This window comes from Salmo salar, chromosome 09, assembly GCF_965601325.2.
Source record: "Salmo salar chromosome 09, fSalSal1, whole genome shotgun sequence".
Classification (NCBI taxonomy): domain Eukaryota; kingdom Metazoa; phylum Chordata; class Actinopteri; order Salmoniformes; family Salmonidae; genus Salmo; species Salmo salar.
Window position 1 is genome coordinate 138,541,532 of NC_138299.1, and position 17,310 is coordinate 138,558,841.

Consider the following 17,310-nt stretch of genomic DNA (forward strand, 5'->3'; position numbering starts at 1 on the left):
GGGCTAGTTTGAATCTAGAGTCATGGACTCAGCATATTAACAGTATAGTGTGATTATGGGCAGGATATTGATAAACCCCTCATTGTTTACAGGTTGTAGGTTCAAAACAAAATGCACAGGGAATCGTTAATCACAATACTTGTAAAACTTGTTCAGTATTTAATGAAATTGTAATTATTTTATTTCAATAAAGTCAATTCTACGAGACTGCTCCTGCAGAATCCCATCCTAAAATCTATGACTTTTAAGATGTGTATTCAGATTTCCCCTTACAGAAAATCTCTTCCCACACTTGTAGCACTGGTGAGGTTTTTCGCCAGTGTGAGTAAGCGTGTGTCTTTTAAGGCCTCTTGCCGTAGTAAAACGTTTTGTGCACAGGGTGCAGGGGTATGGACGCTCTCCTGTGTGAGATCGCATATGAAGTGTTAGATGGCATGATGCTTTGAAGCCCTTTCCACAGTGTTTACAGGTGTAGGGACATTCTCCTGTGTGCGATCGTGTATGCAGCCTTAGTTCTCCTGAGCTAAGGAATGCCTTACCACAGATGCTACATAAATAGTTTTTCTCCCCTGCATGCATCCGCATGTGTCTTGCTAGATGTTGGACAGATGTTTTCCCACAAATAGTGCAACAGTAGGGACGCTCCCCAGTGTGTGTGCGCACATGCCATTTGAGTGAACCTGCACACATGAATTTTCGGTCACAGTGAGAGCATTTGAATGGTCTTTCCCCTGTGTGAACTCGCTGATGTTTTTTCAGACCACACCTGGAAGAAAATCTTTTCTCGCACTGGTTACAATGGAATGGCAATGTGTGAATTCCTATATGTACTTTCAGGGTTTTGGAGCATTTGAAAACTTTACCACAATGAGTGCATTTGTGAGTCTTGGTTATAGGTGCATAGGGGATTCTTTTAGTGCTGCTTGAGGGAAAGGGGTGATAAGTCCCAGATTCCTTAGAACATAAAAGCTTCCGGTCCTCTCCTCGATGCCTAATCCTGATGTGCTGGTGGAGTTTTGCAATTTCAATGTGATTGAATGGGCATAGGGAGCAGGCAAGGATGCGGGATGACATGTCATCATTAAATCCTGTAATGACAAGATCAGGAATGTAGATTGTAAAACAGATGTTATCAATAATTTGTTAACATGAGATCAGTGTTTAAATTCCTGAATCCCCTTACCGTTACTGGGCACTGGGATACACAGAGCAGACGTCTCTGCCGTTGAAATGCCCATCTGCTCCTGTTGCTCCAAATCCTGCCTTATATAACTTATTTCATTGCAGTCTTCATCTTCCCAGTCCTCTTCACTCTGTCTTTCTTCCATTTCCTCCTCCTCTCTGTCCCCATTAGGTTGTCCTCTCTCTTCATCTCTCGTTTTGTCAGAGCTGGGCTGCTCAGAGCCAATGACAACTCTTATTGTTGGAGGGAGGGACAGTGTGGATAGGATGGTATCTGCAGTGTAGTAAGAGAAATAACCTACGAAAGACAGCACACGTTACTCTTGCTATATTTTTTCAGCAGCGTTTTCCTTTCTCTTACCATTACAGCTAAGATGATTGCCACTGACACCTGCATTATCAAGTTCAAATGACAGGAGTTTGGTTTGCTCTGGATGGAGACTTACTCTTTTTCAGGTTTCCATGATGCTGATGGTGCTGAAGAAGTGTCTTCAGCTCTTCAGTGTCAAATATGGCGTGTCCACATTCCTCCAAGACAGAGGGGCCTGCACCGAGCCATGCTTCAGTCTGAGGAGCAGGGGAATTTAGTGTTAAAATACAGTATGCCAGACAACTGATATTATATACACATGGAGTATATTCCATTCAGTTGTACTCCGGCCATCTTTGTAAGCTTAAAACCTAGTTTAGACTAAAAGGATCAAACTTATACTGTGATGCTTTATTCTGTACCTGTGTGAAGTCTGGTACAGGTAGCAGCTCCTCCAGTCTGGAGAGGAACTCCCACACCAGTACCCGCAGTGCTGTGTCATACCGAGGGCCGTAATGTACTGGGAACACCACCTGAAAAATAGATAATGACAAAGTCCTGTGCCAATGCTGATACAAGCAATAGGCACCTGCAAGTCACAAACCAGAAATATCTCTTACCTGAAAGAAGTGCTCCCTCTCGGAAGGGTCTTCCAGCAGGGTTTGGACCAATTCCACAAAGTTAAACTCTGTAGCCTCCAACTTATCATTACTCTGTCAGTAAGCATAAACAAATGACATCGGACATGAACTCAACATGTGGGCTGAAAAAAAAAAAAATGCTTCAAAATGCTGCCAAAATAAGTTAACTTACCTCTTTGTGTACAGAGAATTCTGTCAAAGAACGGATTTTATCCAGGTGAGGCTGGATGGTCACGAGGTCAGCTGTGCACTCATTACGACATAACTCTAGAACCAGCTGAAAAAGAGGTCGAAGTGAGGTAGCACCAGGGGAAAACATACTACAGTCGTAGTCAGATGTTTTGAGAATGACACAAATATTAATTTCCACAAAGTTTGCTGCTTCAGTGTCTTTAGATATTTTTGTCAGATGTTACTATGGAATACTGAAGTTTAATTACAAGCATTTCATAAGTGTCAAAGGCTTTTATTGACAATTACATGAAGTTGATGCAAAGAGTCAAAATTTGCAGTGTTGACCCTTCTTTTTCAAGACCTCTGCAATCTGCCCTGGCATGCTGTCAATTAACTTCTGGGCCACATCCTGACTGATGGCAGCCCATTCTTGCATAATCAATGCTTGGAGTTTGTCAGAATTTGTGGGTTTTTGTTTGTCCACCTGCCTCTTGAGGATTGACCACAAGTTCTCAATGGGATTAAGGTCTGGGGAGTTTCCTGGCCATGGACCCACAATATCGATGTTTTGTTCCGAGCCACTTAGTTATCACTTTTGCCTTATGGCAAGGTGCTCCATCATGCTGGAAAAGGCATTGTTTGTCAGCAAACTGTTCCTGGATGGTTGGGAGAAGTTGCTCTCGGAGGATGTGTTGGTACCATTCTTTATTCATGGCTGTGTTCTTAGGCAAAATTGTGAGTGAGCCCACTCCCTTGGCTGAGAAGCAACCCCACACATGAATGGTCTCAGGATGCTTTACTGTTGGCATGACACAGGACTGATGGTAGCGCTCACCTCGTCTTCTCCGGACAAGCTTTTTTCCTGGATGCCCCAAACAATCGGAAAGGGGATTCAGAGAAAATTACTTTACCCCAGTCCTCAGCAGTCCAATCCCTGTACCTCTTGCAGAATATCAGTCTGTCCCTGATGTTTTTCCTTGAGAGAAATGGCTTCTTTGCTGCCCTTGTTGACACCAGGCCATCCTCAAAGTCTTCGCCTCACTGTGCGTGCAGATGCACTCACACCTGCCTGCTGCCATTCCTGAGCAAGCTCTGTACTGGTGGTGCCCCGATCATAACATTCTGGAGTATATGCAAATTGCCATCATACAAACTGAGGCAGCAGACTTTGAAAATTAATATTTGTGTCATTCTCAAAACCTTTGGCCACGACTGTACACTGAACAAAAATATAAACGTAAAGTTTTGCTCCCATTTTGCATGAGCTGAAATAAAAGATCCCAGAAATGTTCCATATGCACAAAAAGCTTGTTTCTCTCAAATGTGCACCAATTTGTTACATCCCTGTTAGTGAGCATTTCTCCTTTGCCAAGATAACCCCTCCACCTGACAGGTGTGCCATATCAAGAAGCTGATTAAACGGCGTGATTGTTACACAGGTGCACCTTGTGCTGGGGACAATAAAACGCACCATTTTGTCGCACAACACAATGCCACAGATGTCTCAAGTTGAGGGAGTGTGAAATTGGCATGTTGACTGTGGCTGGTCATTTTAGAGACCAGCTACCCAGACAGCTGATTTGTTTGCACAACCAGAGAAATTCTGCACAAACTGTCAATCTGTCTCAGGGAAGCTCATCTGCTTCCTCACCAGTCTTGACGTGACTGCAGATCGGCGTCGTATCCGACTTCAGTGGGCAAATGCTCACCTTCAATGGCCACTGGCATGCTGGAGAAGTGTGCTCTTCACAGATGAATCCCAGTTTCTACTATACCGGGCAGATGGCAGACAGTGTGTACGGCGTTCTGTGGGTGAACTGTTTACTGATGTCAATGTTGTGAACAGAGTGCCCCATGGTGGCGGTGGGGTTATGGTATGGGCAGGCATAAGCTACGGACAATGAATACAATTGCATTTTAATCGATGGCAATTTGAATGCAATGAGATACCGTGACAATATCCTGAGGTCCATTGTCATGCCATTTATCTGCAGCCATCACCTCATGTTTCAGCATGATAATGCCCGGCCCCATGCTGCAAGGATCTGTACACAATTCCTGGAAGCTGAAAATGTCCCAGTTCTTCCATGGCCTGCATACTCAACAGACATGTCACCCATTGAGCATGTTGGGATGCCCTGGATCAACATGTACGACAGCGTGTTCCAGTTCCCGCCAATATCCAGCAACTTCACACAGCCATTGAAGAGGAGTGGGCCAACGTTCCACAATCAACAGTCTGATCCACGCTGCGAAAGAGATGTGTCGTGCTTAATGAGGCAAATGGTGGTCACACCAGATACTGACTGGTTTTCTGATCCACGCCCCTACCTTTTTTTAAAGGTACATGTGACCAACAAACACATCTGTATTCTTAGTCATGTGAAATCCATAGATTAGGCCCTAATTTATTTCAATTGACTGATTTCCTTATATGAACTAACTCAGTAAAATCTTAGAAATTGTTGCATGTTGCTTTTATATTTGTGAATAGTTGCTGCCCATAGTTTTATCGGAATCCTCTGCACATCTCTCACCGTTGCTCTCAGACCCAGGAGGAGTTGGGTCCTCTGCCTGGAACTCAGCAGCTCTGGAACCACCTCTGTCACCAAAATTACAAACTCCTCCAGTTTCCCAAAATGCTTTACAGTATGCTGCTGAGCCACTTGCCACAAGAATGCTGACATCAGGCGTAATGGTGGAGCAAGGAGACGTAGGGAGGAGAGAGTTAAACAGGGACCTACAGTGGGAAACACAAACAAGAATATGTATTACATAATAATACAATCCTAGGACAGTTTTAACCTACAATATTGTATAGGTTAGATCTAAAAATGTCTTTAGCTAGGGTTTGGGATACTAGCCAGCTTCAGTGAATATCTATGAAACTAGGCACCATTTTAAAAGCACTCACACAAACAACATAGGGGCCAAGTTAACATTTTGAGAATGTATAGTACAACTTAATTTACCAGAGTCTTCTGCCTCTGGCAAGGACTTAAGCTGAGTCGACTCCAAAAGCATTGAAGTTCTTGTTCGCTGACTGAGGACAGCATCCATGATGGCAAACCATCTTGTTCCATGACTATTGGAACTATTTTTGCTTGTGTCGTTCTTGATTTTTTTGTATTCCTGTTTCAGCTTTTTTATTTTCTCTCTGCACTGCTTAGACGTCTTCGTAGATCCGAGGGCAGCGAGCTCGGAACTTAGTTTGGTAAAGACTCTCTTGTTTCTCACTGTGGAGAGAAGCTGCTCCTGAACACTCCCATCTGCCCAGAGTGTTAACAACGCATGGACCTCCTCAGGTGACCAGCTGGCTCGAGATTCATCTGTGAATGCACCAGATCTGTTAAAAGCACTTAAACTGGCAAACAATATTACCTAGCAAGTTTAAACAGTTTTCCAAAAATGTGTACTATACTGAACAAAAATAAACAAAACATTCAACAATTTCAAAGAGTTACAAGTCATATGAGGAAATCAGTCAATTGAAATAAATTCATTAGGCCCTAATCTATGTACAGTTGAAGTAGGAAGTTCACATACACTTAGGTTGGAGTCATTAAAAATCGTTTTTCAACCACTCCAAAAGGGTCTTAAACTATAGTTTTGGCAAGTCGGTTAGGACATCTACTTTGTGCATGACAAGTATTTTTCCAACAATTGTTTACTGACAGATTATTTCACTGTATCACAATTCCAGTGGGTCAGAAGTTTACATACACAAATTTGACTGTGCCTTTAAACAGCTTGGAAAATTCCAGAAAATGATGTCATGGCTTTAGAAGCTTCTGATAGGCTAATTGACATCATTTGAGTCAATTGGAGATGTACCTGTGGATGTATTTCAAGGCCTACCTTCAAACTCAGTCCCACTTTGCTTGACATCATGGAAAAATCTAAAATCAGCCAAGACCCCAGAAAATAAGTTGTAGACCTCCACAAGTCTGGTTCATCCTTGGGAGCAATTTACAAACACCTCAAGGTACCACGTTCATCTGTACATACAATTGTACACAAGTAAAAACAGCATGGAACCACACAGCTGTCATACCGCTCAGGAAGGAGACGTGTTCTGTCTTCTAGAGATGAACGTAATTTAGTGCGAAAAGTGCAAATCAATCCCAGAACAAAAGCAAAGGACCTTGTGAAGATGCTGCAGGATACAGGTACAAAAGTATCTATATCCACAGTAAAATGAGTCCTATATTGACATAACCTGAAAGGCTGCTCAGCAAGGAAGAAGCCACTGCTCATGAGGACAAAGATCATACTTTTTGGAGAAATGTCCTCTGGTCTGATGAAACAAAAATAGAACTGTTTGGCCATAATGACCATCGTTATGTTTGGAGAAGAAGGGGGATGCTTGCAAGCCGAAGAACACCATCCCAATCGTGAAGCACAGGGGTGGCAGCATCATGTTGTGGGGGTGTTTTGCTGCAAGAGGGACTGGTGCACTTCACAAAATAGATGGCATCAAGAGGCAGGAAAATGATGTGGATATATTGAAGCAACATCTCAAGACATCAGTCAGGAAGTTAAAGCTTGGTCGGAAATGGGTCTTCCAGATGGACATGGACCCCAAGCATACTTCCAAAGTTGTGGAAAAATGGCTTACGGACAACAAAGTCAAAGAATTGGAGTGGCCATCAAAGCCCTGACCTCAATCCCATAGAAAATTTGTGGGCAGAACTGAAAAAGCGTGTGTGAGCAAGGAGGCCTACAAACCTGACTCAGTTACACCAGCTCTGTCAGGAGGAATGGGCCAACATTCACCCAACTCATTGTGGGAAGCTTGTGGAAGGCTAGCTGAAACGTTTGACTCAAGTGAAACAATTTAAAAGGCAACACTATGAAATACTAATTGAGTGTATGTAAACTTCTGACCTACTGGGAATGTGATGAAAGAAATAAAAGCTGAAAAATTATTCTCTCTACTATTCTGACATTTCACATTCTTAAAATAAAGTGGTGGTTCCTAACTGACCTAAGACAGTGAATTTTTACTAGGATTAAATGTCAGGAATTGTGAAAAACTGAGTTTAAATGTATTTGGCAAAGGTATATGTAAACTTCCGACTTCAACTGTATTTCACATGAATGGGAATACAGATATGGATCTGTTGGTCACAGATAATAAAAAAAAAAACAACCCTCAGGATCTCGTTGCGGTATTTTTGTGCATTCAAATTGCTATCGATAAAATGCAATTGGGTTTGTTGTCTGCCACCATGGGACACTCTGTTCACAACATTGACATCAGCAAACCACTGACTCACAGGAAGCCATACACATGGGCTGCGGTTGTGAGGCTGGTTGGATGTACTGTCAAATTCTCTAAAGCTAAGTTGGAGGTGGCTTATGGTAGAGAAATTAACATTAAATGCTCTGGTGGACATTCCTGCAGTCAGCATGCCAATTGTGCGCTCCCTCAAAACTTGAGACGTCTGTGGCATTGTGTTGTGTGACAAAAAAATGGCACCGACAGATATGGCAGCTCTGCTTCTAGCTCCTAAGACTTTCCAGAATTGAATCCTTTGTTCGTACCCCCCAGGGCAATTGAACTTATTCCCAGAGGCTGCTTCAAAACACCGCCGGCCGAGAAGAGATATTTGGAGTGGACTTCTAGTCCGACTGAGTAGGCGTGCACACCATCCACAGGTTCCGAGTATATTACTCACTAATGTTCAGTCTCTGGACAATAAAGTAGACAAGCATAGGGCGAGGATCTCCTTCCAGAGAGACATCAGGGATTGTAACATACTCTGTTTCACAGAAACATGGCTCTCTCGGGATATACTGTCCCCATCCATACAGCCAGCTGGGTTCTCAGTACATCGCGCAGACATGAATAAAGAACTGTCCGGGACAAAGAAAGGTGGGGTGGTGTGGTTGTGTTTTATGATTAACTACTCATTATGCGATTGTGATAACATACACACTCCTTTTGTTCACCCGACCTAGAATACCTCAATCAAATGCCGACCGTATTTCTTCCCAAGAGAATTCTCTTCGGTTAGTCTCGGCCGCATATATCCCCCCTCAAGCCGATACCACGACGGCCCTCAAAAAACTTCACTGGACTTTATGCAAACTGGAAACCATATACCTTGAGGCCACATTTATTGTAGCTGGGGATTTTAACAAAGCAAATTTGAGGAAAACACTACCGAAGTTCTACCAACACATTGACTGAAGGACTCGCTCTGGAAAAACATTGAACCACTGCTACTCAACTTTAAAAATGCCTTCAAGCCCCTCCCCCGAGCTCCCTTCGGCAAATCTGATCACGACTCCATTTTGCTCCTGCCTTCTTATAGGCAGAAAGTCAAACAGGAAGTACCCGTGCTAAGGTCTATTCAACGCTGGTCTGACCAATCGGAATCCATGCTTCAAGATTGTTTTGATCATCGGATTGAGATATGTTCCGGGTAGCCTCTGAGAATAACATTGACGTATACACGGACATGGTGACTGAGTTCATCAGGAAGTGTATAGGGGATGTTGTACCCACTGTGACTATTAAAACCTACCCAAACCAGAAACCGTGGATAGATGGCAGCATTCGTGCAAAACTGAAAGTGCGAACCACCACATTTAACCATGGCAAGGTGACTGGGAATATGGCAGAATACAAACAGTGTCGTTATTTCCTCCAGAAGGCAATCAAACATGTCAGTACAGAGACAAACTGGAGTCCCAATTCAATGGCTCAGACACAAGATGTATGTGGCATGGTCTACAGACAAGCACGGACTACAAAGGGAAAACCAGCCACACCGTCTTGCTTCCGGACAAGGTAAACACCTTCGACCGCTTTGATGATAACACAGTGGCACCGACGTGGCCCGCTACCAAGGACTGTGGCTCTCCTTCTCAAAGCATGCGCAGACCAGCTGGCTGGTGTGTTTACGTACATATTCAATCTCTCCCTTTCCCGGTCTGCTGTCCCTACTTGCTTCAAGATGTCCACCATTGTTCCTGTACCCAAGAAAGCAAACTGAACTAAATTACTATCGCCCTGTAACACTCACGTCTGTCATCATGAAGTGCTTTGAGAGGCTAGTTAAGGATCATATCACCTCTACCTTACACCTTAGATCCACTTCAATTTGCTTACCGCCCCAATAGATCCACAGACAATGCGATTGCCATCGCCCTATCCCCTATGTTAGAAAGCTGTTCATTGACTATAGCTCAGCATTCAACACCATAGTACCGTCCAAGCTCATCATTAAGCTCGGGGCCCTGGGTCTGAACCCCGCCCTGTGCAACTGGGTCCTGGATTTCCTGACGGGCCGCCCCCAGGTGGTGAAAGTAGAAAACGACACCTCCACTTCGCTGATCCTCAATACAGGTGCCCCACAGGGGTGCTTGCTCAGCCCCCTCTTGTACTCCCTGTTCACCCATGACTGCGTGGCCATGCACGCCTCCAACTCAATCATCAAGTTTGCAGACGACACAGTCGTAGGCCTAATTACCAACAATGACGAGACAACCTACAGGGAGGAGATGCGAGCTCTGGGAGAGTGGTGCCAGGAAAATAACCTTTCACTCAACGTCAACAAAACAAAGGAGCTGATCGTGGAACTTCATGAAACAGCAGAGGGCGCACGCCCTTATCCACATCGACGGGACCGCAGTGGAGAAGGTGGAAAGCTTCAAGTTCCTCGGCGTACACATCACTGACGATCTGTAATGGTCCACCCATATAGACAATAAGGTGAAGAAGGAGCAACAGCGCCTCTTCAATCTCAGGAGGCTGAAGAAGTTCCCTCAAACTTTTATAGATGCACAATTGAGCCTGTCTGTATCACCGCGTGGTATGGCAACTGCACCGCCCGCAACCGCAGAACTCTCCAGAGGGTGGTACGGTCTGCCCACCGCATCACCGGGGGCAAACTACCTGCCCTTCAGAACACCTACAGCACCCGATGTCACAGGAAGGCCAAAAAGCTCAAAGGACATCAACCACCCGAGCCACGGCCTGTTAACCCCACTATCATCCAGAAAGCCAGGTAAGTACAGGTGCATCAAAGCTGGGACTGAAAAACAGCTTCTATCTCGAGGCCATCACTGTTAAACGGGGCTGCAGGATAGTCCAGTGGTTAGAGCGTTGGGCTAGTAACCGAAAGGTTGCAAGTTCAAATCCCCGAGCTGACAAGGTACAAATGTCTTTCTGCCCCTGAAGAAGGCAGTTTACCCAGTGTTCCTAGGCCGTCATTATTTGTTCTTAACTGACTTGCCTAGTTAAATAAAAGGTTTAAAAAAAGAAAATTGCCATCACTAGCCAGCTACCACCCGGTTACTCAACCCTGCACCTTAGAGGCTGCTGCCCTATATACATAGAATCACTGGTCACTTTAGTAATGTTTAAATAATGTTTACATGCTGCTTTACTAATCTCATATGTATATACTGTATTCTATTGCACTGTATTTTAGTCAATGCCACTCCGACATTGCTCTATCTAATATTTACAGTACCAGTCAAAGGTTTGGGCATACATACTAAAGGATTTTATTATTTTTCCTATTTTCTACATTGTACAATAGTGAAGACATCCAAACTATGAAATAACACATTTGGAATCATGTAAGAAGAAAGAAGTGTTAAACAAATAAAAAATACATGTTTTAGATTCTTCAAAGTAGCCACCCTTTGCCTTGCACACACTTGGCATTCTTTCAACCAGCTTCATGAGGTAGTCACCTGGAATGCATTTTAATTAACAGGTGCCTTGTTAAGTTAATTTGTGGAATTTCTTTACTTAATGAGTTTGAGCCAATCAGTTGTGTTGGGACAAGATAGGGGTGGTTTTCAGAAGACAGCCATATTTGGTAAAAGACCAAGTCCATATTATTGCAAGAACAGCTCAAATAAGCAAAGAGAAATGGCAGTCCATTACTTTAGGTCAGTCGATCTGGAGAATTTTAACAACTTTGAAAGTTTCTTCAAGTGCAGTCGCAAAAACCATCAAGCGCTATGATGAAACTGGCTCTCATGAGGACCGCCACAGTAAAGGAATACCCAGAGTCACCTCTCCTGCAGAGGACACGTTCATTCGATTTACCTGCCTCAGAAATTGCAGCCCAAATAAGTTCAAGTAACAGACATCTTAACATCAACTGTTCAGAGGAGACTGCGTGAATCAGGCCTTCATTGTCAAATTGCTGCAAAGAAACCACTACTGAAGGACACCAATAAGAAGAAGACACTTGCTTGGGCCACGAAACACGAGCAATGGGCATTAGACCAGTGGAAATCTGTCCTTTGGTCTGATGAGTTGAAATTTGAGATTTTTAGTTCCTACCGCCATGTCTTTGTGAGACGCAGAGTAGGTGAATGGATGATCTCCGCATGTGTGGTTCCCACCGTGAAGCATGGAGGTGGTGTGATGGTGCTTTGCTTGTGACACTGATTTATTTATAGTTCAAAGCACACTTAACCAACAGCATTCTGCAGCGATATGCCATCCCATCTGGTTTGGGCTTAGTGGGACTATCATTTGTTTTTCAACAGGACAATGACCCAACACACCTCCAGGCTGTGTAAGGGCTATTTGACCAAGAAGGAGAGTGATGGAGTGCTGCATCAGATGACTTGGCCTCCACAATCACCCGACCTCAACCCAATTGAGATGGTTTGGGATGAGTGCGACCACAGAGTGAAGGAAATGCAGCCAACAAGTGTTCAGCATATGTGGGAACTCCTTCAAGACTGTTGGAAAAGCATTTCAGGTGAAGCTGGTTGAGAGAATTCCAAGAGTGTGCAAAGCTGTCATCAAGGCAAAGGGTGGGTACTTTGAAGAATCTCAAATATACAGTACCAGTCAATAGTTTGGACACACCTACTCATTCAAGGGTATTTCTACTGTTTTCTACATTGTAGAATAATAGTGAAGACATCAAAACGATGAAATAACACATATGGAATCATGTAGTAACCAAAACAAATGTTAAATAAATCTAAATGTATTTCTTAATTCCATCCTTTTACTTGTGTGTATTGTTGTGAATTGTTAGATACTACTGCACTGTTGGAGCTAGGAACACAAGCATTTCGCTACACCTGCAATAACATTTGCTTAATGTGTATGTGACAAATAACATTTTATTTGAAAACTGCACATTTTAGAGTGGCCATTGTCCCCAGCACAAAACGGTGCATTTTATTGTCCCCAGCACAAGGTGCACCTGTGCAACGACCATGCTGTTTAATCAGCTTATTGATATGCCACACCTGTCAGGTGTGTGGAAAATCTTGGCAAACAAGTTTGTTGATCAAATTTGAGAGAAATAAGCTTTTTGTGCATATGGAACATTTCTGGGATCTTTTATTTCAGCTCATGAAACATGGGACCAACACTTTACATGTTGCGTTTCTGTTTTTGTTGTTTGTTTCTCATTCTGACTATTTTACTGTCTGGTCCCTCAGATGGTTAGCAGACATTGAGTCCGTAAAAAAGGTTCAGAAAGACATCACTAGATGACTTACCATAATGTTCTGCTTCGAGAGGTGAATCAGTCGACTCCAACAGCATAGTAGGTGAATTTATCATAGTAGCTGAGGTTCCTAGTCGGTGACCAAGGAAACCATGGACCTCAGGTGTCCAACTGGATGGAGATTTGTCTGGGGAAGCAACAGATAACATGAGTATTCACACAAACAGGGACATAACTAGCAAAGACAATATTAACTTCCGAGCTTCCAGTCGCATGCCAATTTAGTGTTTTAAAAATGTCACTAGTGTTGATGCTGTACTAGGCAGCTTAACTTACCAGAATCTTTGACTTCTTGTGGGGAATCAGGTTGAGTTGACTCCAAAATATTTCCATCTGAATCTATTACCAAAGTACTTCGTTGGTGACGGAGGACACTATCCATGATGGCAAACCATCTTTCTCTACGGCAGTTGTAGCTCCTCTTCTTATTGTTGTCCTTGATTTTATGATACTCTTGTTTCAGCTTTTTTATTTTCTCTCTGCACCTCTTTGATGACCTGTTAAATCCCAGGGCAGCGAGCTCTGAACTAAGTTTGGTAAAGACTCTCTCGTTTCTCACTGATGAGAGAAGCTGCTCCTGAACACTCCCATCTGCCCAGAGTGTTAACAATGCCACTACCTCCTCAGGCGTCCAGCGGAATGGAGATTCATCTGTGAATGCACCAGATCAGTTGAAGGACACAAGAAAACACAGAAAATGTTATCCAGTAAGGTCATAGGCCATTTAGGCCTACTAAAAATGTAATGGATCAGTGTTTGAGCTTACCATAATCTTCAGCTTTTTGTGGGGAATCAGCCGACTCCAACAGCCTAGAAGCTGAATTTATCCCGCCAGACCCTGAACGGTGACTAAAGAGACTGTGGACCTCATCAGGCATCCAACTGGATGGTGACTTGTCTGTGGAAGCACCAGATAACATGAGTACTCACACAAACAGGGACATAATAACTAGCAAAGATTGTGTAACATGGTATGTGAGAGCTTTGTACTGTACTGCCTCTGCCCAGAGGCCTGGGCTTAGCCTGTGGCACAAGCTGTTTCATTCCCACTGCTGCTGCCAATGTAGCGGGAAAGAAGAGAGCTGCATCATGGCTTTTACGGTGCAGATGCGAGCACCTAACGGACTGCACCACAAAACCCTGGGCCGAGCTATATATTGCTAACATACGCAGTGTTAACCTACACTTGCAAGTAGATTTAGCTATGGAAACACCATTCACCATTTCCTATTGTTACTTAGTTTATAACACTGGGAAACCAGTGGAGGCTGGTGGGAGGAGTAATGGCTGGAATGGTATCAAACATATGGAAATCACAGCCATTCCAATCAGCCCGTTCTCCCACCAGCCTCCACTGTGGGGAAACGCATGGAAAGTCACATTGGTGTTGGCATGATGAAAAATAGGCCATGGCCCAATACTTTTTTGCCTGGCCTCCAGGGGTGGAAATACAGGCCAAGTGACAGTGTAAACCAATGGTTTATATATATATACCACTATAACTGGTCTTGTGTGTGTGGGCGCTGTGTTGAAGCCACCGTTGGCACTCCTCCACATAGTAAAGTAATATTTTGGAAGCTACAAAAATGCATTTGTCTACATTCGTTTTTGCCACATGGATTTAATTAGACACCTTAATGCATACTTTTAAATTAGATTGTGCGCTAAGCATGCAAATAATAATCAAATGGCAACCCAGACTATTTGCATTGCCCCCCCCACCCCACCCTCATCTATGCATCGTCACTTTAATAGCTCTACCTACATGTACATATTACCTTGACACCGGTGTCCCCGCACATTGACTCTGTACCAGTATATAGCCCCGCTATTGTTATTTACTGCTTGCTCTTTAATTATTTGTTATTCTTAACTGCATTGTTAGTTGTAAGTAAGCATTTCACTGTAAGGTCTACACCTGTTGTATTCGACGCATGTGACAAATACAATTTGATTTAATAAATAAAATAAAAACATTTTCCTTAAAGTATATTACTAATGTTACTGTCCACTAGAACAAAACAAAAAAACGTAAATACATGTAATTCTGTCCTTGAAACTTTTCATTGAAATACTGTAGAATTCCATTAAATCCTATAGAGGACTGCTCCTACTGGGGAGTGCCAATATGGCCGACCGGTGGCTTCAAAGCTTCTCAATGGCCAATACATAGTTTTAGCAATCCAGAGTTTACATACAGCCTGGTGTAAAACCCTACTTTGGAAAAGGGACATTAGTCTAAGTTACCGGGATCTTCCTCCTCTGGTGGGGCATCAGGCGTGGACTCCAAAATATTTTGAGAATTCATTACCAAGCCAGACTCCAACAAGGTACCACTTGGTTGGTGACCGAGGACACTATCCATGATGGCAAACCATCTTCTTCTAAGACAGGTGGAGGCATTCTTGTTTTTGTCGTCCTTGATTTTTTTGTATTCCTGTTTCAGCTTCTTTATTTTCCACCTGCACTGTGTCGATGTTTTGATGAAGCCTAGGGCATCAAGCTCTGAACTAAGTTTGATAAAGACTCTCTCGTTTCTCACTGCGGAGAGAAGCTGCTCTTGAACACTCCCATCTGCCCAGCGTGTTAACAATGCCACTACCTCCTCAGGTGTCCATTGACATGCACAGGACAGGGATTTTTTGTTTTCCATGGTTATTTATTTGCTATTTGTAGAAGTTTATAGAATACCCTTTTCACAATAGTCTGCCTAGCACGGTTCGCATAAATGCAAAGACGCGTATAACTAAACCAAGATAGACCACAGCCTGTCGTTTCAAATGGGAACAAATGAGCAATAGTGGGCAGAACAAGCAATGAGGTAGGCAGAGCCAAGCAGAAGAAAACGTGATCCTATTGGCACGTTCATTTGTCTATCTCCGTTGGGGAACGCCTACTCTGAAGTGCGCGTGAGCAATAACTCTATTCGCCTTTGCACGCCTTCTAAACAACGCGATTTTTGTTTACCAAACTTAGTCCACTCTGTTCGTAACATATTGTAGTTTTGGGAACAGAAAACTGTATTGAGATGAAATGTTTAATTGATGAGTAAATTAGCAGAATGTCGGCCAAAATCCATCTCTTTCCATCTTCTCCCACTGCCGGCCACTGGGCTTCCTCTCACTACCATATTTGGTATTGATTTGAAACTCCAACCGGATGCTTCACATTTATACATCCGGTGAAATAGTGGTCTCATTGTTTCATCTGTGATAAAAGTGGGCCGAGATAGCCCACCTATTGAAGCCTCCAGGTCAGAAACAAGAATCACAAATCACTTCCGGCTCACGTTGTTTTTCCCAAATCCTTCAAAATAAGAGTTTTCCCAAAGATGAAAGGGATTAGTTATCAATCTCTTTGGTATTCCCAATGGCTCATGGTTACGGCAAAAAAGTAAAAGGTCCAATGCAGCCGTTTTTATCTCAGCATCAAAACATTTTGATATTGAGCTCCTGAGTGGCGCAGCGGTCTAAAGCACTGCATCTCAGTGCTAGAGGTGTCACTACAGACCCTGGTTTGATTCCAGGCTGTGTCACAACTGCCGTGATTGGGAGTCCCATAGGGCGGTGAACAATTGGCCCAGCATCGTCTGGGTTAGGCCGGGGTAGGCCGTCATTGTAAATAAGAATTTGTTCTTAACTGACTTGCCTAGTTAAATAAAACATTTCTGGGTAACAATTAAGTACCTCACTGTGATAGTTTAATTAAAATGGTCAAAAATAAACAAAAATACCTTCTTAGCAAAAAACTATTTCTCAAGCAAGAATTTTGCTCTGAGTGGGTAGGATAAAACTAGCTGTTATTGGCATAGAAGTTTGGAGCCCTTTTTATTGGTCTATTAACAAATTTAGCACCTGATGGTGTCACCAGGGAGGCCAAAACTCCATCCCACCAAAACAGGCTGAAAGTACATGCAGCCTTTTCAAACAGATCTTAAACATTTCTGACAAGTTTTAAATAGCTCTCAAAAGGTATGCCATGACTGACATAACAAGAGGAAAACTGATGATGGATTACCCAATTTCGAAATTGCAGCTTGTGCATTTTACTATTACAACTTTCAAGAGTAAGTTGAAAGCCGGACTGAGTAAAAATGGGGGGGGGGGGGGACCCCGCACCCCACAGTTTGGGAACCACTGATATAGACCACGTAGAACCTCGCACAAGACTGACTGAAATTAAAAGGATGTGTGCTGGCACAATTATTTTTTGTTTATGAATAATTACCAAAAAAAATACTCTGATCATAATCGTATCCAGAGAATTGTTTCAAAGACATACATCTGGTGTAAGAGAAGCAATTATTGGTACCATGATTGTCTTTGATTTTGTTCTATTTACAGATAGACCACGAAGATTGGCATTTTCCTATTCGCTATAACGGGGATCCTTTTTCCTGCAAACAATGCCTGCAGTGCCGCGGTCGGCCTTGAACTTCAATGAAAGGGGGGAGTCCTTCTCCCCTGTTTAAAGCAGTGTACGGAAGGGGTGGGGCTTT

The 17,310-nt window shown here is 43.2% G+C and overlaps 1 protein-coding gene across 2 annotated transcripts; it reads right to left on the minus strand.

Moving 5' to 3' along the window:
- Positions 1–130: 130 nt before the first annotated feature.
- On the minus strand, positions 131–15,595 carry LOC106612996 (uncharacterized). 2 transcript variants are annotated; one of them, XM_014214786.2, is made up of 12 exons: positions 15,060–15,592; positions 13,579–13,710; positions 13,089–13,463; positions 12,805–12,939; positions 5,280–5,636; positions 4,845–5,047; positions 2,306–2,410; positions 2,113–2,205; positions 1,915–2,025; positions 1,629–1,749; positions 1,184–1,480; positions 131–1,088 (listed from the first exon to the last, which is right to left on the minus strand). In XM_014214786.2, exons 1-12 carry the CDS (start codon positions 15,463–15,465, stop codon positions 229–231), a joined length of 3,195 nt encoding a protein of 1,064 aa, XP_014070261.1. In that variant the 5' UTR covers positions 15,466–15,592; the 3' UTR covers positions 131–228. The 2 variants fall into 2 exon arrangements, 1 of the variants encoding a protein (XP_014070261.1); XR_014378905.1 differs by lacking the exons at positions 131–1,088; positions 1,184–1,480; positions 1,629–1,749; positions 1,915–2,025 and having other exon boundaries at positions 2,306–4,556; positions 15,060–15,595.
- Positions 15,596–17,310: the final 1,715 nt, after the last annotated feature.